General features: G+C 38.8%; 1 protein-coding gene across 1 annotated transcript in view; it reads left to right on the top strand.

The window, feature by feature from the left end:
- The first annotated feature begins 4123 nt into the window (after window positions 1-4123).
- RTTN (rotatin) overlaps window positions 4124-6000 on the top strand; it is a 166071-nt gene continuing 164194 nt past the window's right edge. The window contains exons 1-3 of the mRNA XM_063077369.1: window positions 4124-4154; window positions 4489-4676; window positions 5510-5687. Of these exons, the coding sequence (XP_062933439.1) occupies window positions 4124-4154; window positions 4489-4676; window positions 5510-5687 (397 nt within the window). The remainder of the gene's footprint in view (window positions 4155-4488; window positions 4677-5509; window positions 5688-6000) is intronic.

Raw genomic sequence — 6000 nt, 5'->3', positions numbered from 1 at the left:
TCTATTCCATTGGTTCATTGGTCTAATATGTCTGTCTCTACACACAGTTTTGAATACTGTAGCTTTGTAATAAGTTTTAAAATTGGGAAGTGTTAGTCCTCCAATTGTTTTTGTGTGCGTGTGTGTGTGTGTGGGTGGATCTGTGTGTGTGTGTGTGTGTCAACTGCCTTACCTTTTGTTCTCCAATTTTATTTTTTTCAAGATTGTTTTAGCCAGTCTGATTCCATTATTTCCATATGAATATTAGTACAAGGTTGTCAATTACTACTAGAAATGTAGCTGGGTATTTGATGAAGATTGCTTTGAATCTGTAGTTCAATTTTGGGGCATTGCTAACTTAATATTAAATTTCCTAATCTATGACACTCGATGTCTTTACATTTATTTAAGTGCTCTTTAATTTCTTTTAATGATGTTTGGTAATTTTTAGTGTAGATGCCTTTCATTTATTGTGTTAAATTTATTGCTAAGTATTTTATTCTATTAGATGTTATCATTAATTAAATTATTTCCTTAATTTAACTTTTGGATGGTTTATTGCTAGTGTATAGAAATAGGTTTAATTTTGTATATTGATTTTATAATCTGCAATCTTACTAAAGCCTTTTCTTTGCTCTAATAGTTTCTTTGTTGATCCCTTATAATTTCCTATATACAAGATCATGTCAACTGCAAATAGAAATAGATTTACATCTTCGTTTCTAATCTGGATCTTTTATTTCTTTTCTTGTTTAACTACCTTGTATAAAACTTCCAGTGCAATGTTGAGCAGACATCCTTGTCTGCTTCCCCACTTCCATAATTAAGATGCCTATTTATGAAATTGTGCAAAGAGAGTAGAGCTCAAATCTATGTTGCTCTGTTACTTGAAAAGGAATGTGAATAAATCTTGTTTCAATCCTTCCACTTTAAAATGACATAAAATATTTATTAACTTTCTATTTTGGTATTGGAAGAATAAATTAGAATTTGATGATCCTCTTAAAAATTAAAATTATGTGAATTGATAGGACCAATTTGCAGGGCATGATTAGAAGAATTCATAAGTAGGGAATGAAACTGGGCCCCAGCCATTTCTCCTTCATAGAGATCAGAACTATTAATAAATCATGACCTTTATTCTTAAATAAAGCAGGCTAGGGTCCAGGTGACTTTCCTGGAAGACAGGCAGAGTGCATGCCTGTACTGGGGACAATGAATAATTTTTCCAACATCCACTGGCTTGGGCCCCTTTTGTTTAGAAATCCTGCTTGCTTGCTCTTTTTATATGCATTTTTATAAATAAATTAGGATTCCAAATAATGTAAAAGTAGGTTGTAAAAGGATTTTCCCTTGGGCCAGTAATTTCTTCCCTCTGGGGAAAAAAAAGGGTCAGAGGATGTAGAGGATTGATAAAGCAAATGTACCTCATAGGGCCTCATTTTCCAAAGCCTTGCAGTTTCAAATATTGACCTTGCAAAGAACAGGAAATTTTCCCCAGGCTATTGAGTCTCTGTTGCAAGATAAGAATTGTAACACAGCAAGGTTGCTGGCTCAAAGACAGACAGGTCACAAATTGATATGTAAAGTTACTAAAAAACTGCTGGAGGGAAAAGGAATGTTTGCTAGATCAAGCCTTTGTTGCAAATTGCATTACAGAAGGTCACCTTGCTTGACTTACTGAATGTTACCAGCTTCTATGGTTAAACTTGTTAAACTGTACTTAGCAACCCCCCACCTATGTCTCTTGCTGTAACTTCTTGGTCTGGAGAATACATGCAGGAAGATCACCCCAATTCGTTGTTAATTTCCCAAATGGAATAAATGCCTCACACTTGAGGAAGTTCTAGGATATCAACCCCTTTCTGGGGCTTCTCACTGCTCAAAGGAGATGGGCTTTGAGTACTCTTTGGTGGCTCCATCACCCAGGGGATAAGGGATGACAAATCTGTGGTAGGCAAAGCAACAAGAGGACCCCCCTCTCTCCCTATTTTTTTTTTTGCTGGAAATGTTGCCTGGATAAGGCTGCACAAATAAATAGCTGTAAGGCTGTGGGCACCTCCACTCTTGAAGTGTCCTTCACTGAGGTAGCAAGGCTGTTTCTGGGACCCAGCACTCCTTGTCGTTACACTTGCAAGTAGTATTTGCATATGGTTTGACACTGCATTTGATCCTAGAAAGGGGAGGCATCCTTAAGTTTGATGGGTGCTAAAACAGTGCTATTATTTGTAGTAACTACCTATTATGGAAGATCCTGGAATAAATGCTTTCTCAAAATTATCTTCTTTGGTCTGCACACAGTCCTATCTGTAGGTAGATTCCAATCCCAATTTTTACTTGTGGAAGCTGAGGTTTGGAGGGTATAGAGGTATTAGTTTTTTTCCCACTGCCCAAGATTCTTTTCCCTTATTTTCTGTTGTTTTCTTAGTGGAAGTCTTCTATAACTCTGGTAAAATTTTAATATCCTGCCCTGCTGGTCAGAGAGTATGAATGAGTAACCCAGGATCAGGAAATCTCCTAATGGTGATTCTGATTAGAGTTCTTATTGTGGATTTTATATCCAAATGTTGAGAGAGTAGTTTTCTTTTTCTTCTAGGGTCATTACATGAACAAATGGAAGTTTGGAGTACAATCTTCTCTTTTTCTACATTTTGAGGGAATCCTGCCTATAATAGAAGAGGAGACACACTGGGAGAAGCAAAGCCAAGAGATGGAGAAAAAGAACATTGCTATTTTTTGAATCTCTAAGGCTGGGTACATTATTTTTGTAGTGAAATAATAACTCAATTTTGCTTAGTCTTTTGAGTTAGAGTTTTGTCATTTGCAACCAGAGAGTTAATTAGCTGGCCAACAATTATGTAGTTAAGGAGCATGCAAAGCTGGTTTTGAATCCAAGCCTATCTGGCTCCAAAATTTGTGCTCTAAGCAATATTTTAGCCCATATAGCTAAGAGCCAGCTATTTTAAGTCGGTCAGATATTAACAGAAGAAAAAAAAATTATGAAATGCATATGGTCACAACTGGCAGACCTACTCTACTTAACCCCAAATATTATAACTCATCTCCAAAGCGTGAGGAAGGGCAAAATTACGTCTTTTCCGAGAGGAAAAAAAAAAAAAAAAAAGCATTTCATTTTATCTCTGAATAAATCGCTACAGACAGTGATACGAATTCTTTAGGAGAGTAACTATTTCCTGTGACTTTGGGTGCAAATACCTTCATTCTAATCTAAGTGATCTGTCACTTACTTGACGTGACCTTGGGTGGGGTAATTCTTTGATTTTAAGTTCCCTCTTTGGCAAAGTAGGAACGCGAATACCTGCCTTGACATCCCTTTCCAAGGGAAATTGAAAAGATCAGAGATAAAATACTCTCTAAAATACCAACATTTTACAGATTTAATTTTGTTCTTGCTCTTACCATTGCTTAATTTTTTTTTTTTTTTCTTTTTGCAACCTCCTTTTTTCCTACTGTATTCACTATTTCTTCCCCTCCTTTTGTGGCTTGCTGTTTATAACTGAATTTAGTATCCAAGGACGCTGCTTGACTTTGCAGGTCCATTTCACAATTAAAGAGGGGTTAGTCATTTATTAGTCGGGGAGGGGGGAGGAGGAGGAGGGAATCCTCACAAAACAAGACAATAGTCTACATTCTAAATTGAAACGTTCTGGGAGCTGAAAAACCCGATTGGCAGGGTCATAAAGGAACCCCTCACAGAGCCAGGAGGCGGGGCCACCGCAGCCCGCGTCGGAGCCCGCGCTTGGAAGCCGGAACCACAGGCAGAAGGGGGCGGTGGCGCTTCCGGAACTCCGTGCAGGCAGCACGGCTGGGGAAGACTACAATTCCCGACGTGCGCGGCGGCCAAATCAGGTTCTACCCACGTTTGCTTCTTCATTCTTTCCACATCTTACGACAGAGACAGCTGTCTAGGAACTGCATATTAGTAATTACAGAGAGACTGCGCTTTTCTGGAGACGCAGGGGGGCGAGAACAACTCACAGAATGCCTCTTACTTGTCGGGTGGTTAGATCAGGCTTTGCGGAACCCAATCCTACAGGCTGAGTTTCCGAAGGACGGTAATTGTGGCTGGACGCCGTGGAGCGGCAGTTTTAATTCTCCGGCGGCGGCGGATTGAGTGGACAGGATGGTCCTCACGGGGCTCATCAGGAAACTCGGTAACAGTCTGAGTTGCCCCTGGCCCGAGGCTCCCTCCTGTCGTGGCCACTTGCTGAAAATAGTCGTGTCACGTGTCTGCGGCTGGGTCTCCCTGCGACGGCTCCCTCTTTTGTCCCGGCTTTCCCAGTACAGCCCCGAGGGTCCCACCTCGGACTTTGTAAACTCCGCAGTTCGCGTTCCGAATGCACCAGCGGCCTGCCTCTGATAAAATTTGTTTATTTCATTGTTTACCCGGTCCCCGCCCCAGCGTAAATAACGATTTTAGAATAAATTCTGGGTGGGCGTCTATTGGAGTCGGGAAATAAAGCTGCTTGTGCTGTACTTCTTTGGCAGGTCATCAGCTGGCCGAGATCAGGGAACGAGCTCTCAAGAGTGTTCTCTGCAAGGTTGAGCACAACTTAATCAGCTATGCTGATCTAATTCAGGAGAGGCTCCTTTTTCAGCATTTGCTGGAATGGTTCAATTTCCCATCAGTTCCAATGAAAGAAGAAGTTCTGAACCTCTTGAACAGATTGGTTAAGGTAGGATCATTTTGAAATAATCAGACGCGTGAGGGTTTCTTAGTTATTTAATTGTAACATATATTGAAAGTTAAGTAATTGGGGTTTTAAGAAATTTGAAAACAATCAGAGATGTTGAATTTTAACTCATCTGGGTTTGCTCATCTTCCTTTTCTCTTATTTGTGATGTTGAACCTCACATTGTCTCTACTGTGCTTGGGAGTAGCACAGAACTACTTCTGATTTCTGGTATCTTCTGATTTTTGGAATCATCTTTGGAAGTTAATATTTGTCATTCTGTTTTTTCTTCCTGATGTTTTCGTGTTAAAATTAGATATGTCTGTATGAAAGAGAACACATTTAAAAATAATGTTACAGACCATGATTAAGAAATACCACACATGTTAACTTGACTTCTCATATCTGTTTTTTTAGATTTATGTTCCTATGCCAAACTCGAGAATAGTTATTTGTCAGGGTCAGATGTCAAAGTGTAAGTTTAACCTTTCGAAACTGTAAATCACTATACAATCATAGGAGATTCTTATTTGGCATTCTCTTGACTCGTGGGGGTAGGAGATGATAAGGTGATTGTCAGTGGAGTAGGTGTGCATTTCTAGTGTTCTGTGTCTTGGCTAATCTCTCAAAAATGTTATCAAGTGTTTTATGTACGTTGCTATAAATATGTGTTCTAGTCATAGGAATTCTTTACTTTGGAGTAGAGCAGTGTAAAGCTTGTTTTTCAGAAAAGGAACATCTGGTATACCAAAATAATTTCATGTTTTGATTGCTTTAAGGTAAAGTTTAGAAATTTTTGATATATAGTTATTCTCAAGACTATTTTCTTATTTTAGTATCCCCCAGCAGTCCAGCATTTGGTTGACCTTGGTGCAGTAGAGTTCTTATCTAAGCTTCGTGCTAATCTGGAGCCAAATCTACAGGCTGAAGTTGATGGCATTCTGGATGGACTTTTTATTCTTCCTTCAGAAGTTCCTGCACTATATTCTGCTTCTGACCAAACCAATCAAACTGGTAACTTTGGAATCTATTTGATGGTGTCTGTTTGTTAAAATATAAATATATTGGTTTTAATGATAAATTTTAAGGAAAGGGACATTACACTTAAAAAAGGATTCCTCCTACTCTCCTAAAACTTATTTTAGTTGTGTTAATTTCCATGACTTTGACCTTTTTTTCACCCTCCAGTACTGTTACTCAAAGGAGGATACATTTGTATTTATTGCTTTTTTGGTTAGGCCTAAAAGGTGCCAGTGACTTCGTTTTTGTGAGACTAGCTTGACAGATTATTTAACACTTACAACAAATTTTCATTAAGCACTCATCA

The sequence above is a fragment of the Cynocephalus volans genome, chromosome 13, assembly GCF_027409185.1.
Source record: "Cynocephalus volans isolate mCynVol1 chromosome 13, mCynVol1.pri, whole genome shotgun sequence".
In the NCBI taxonomy this organism is placed as follows: domain Eukaryota; kingdom Metazoa; phylum Chordata; class Mammalia; order Dermoptera; family Cynocephalidae; genus Cynocephalus; species Cynocephalus volans.
This window is presented reverse-complemented; position numbering and strand designations above follow the sequence as displayed.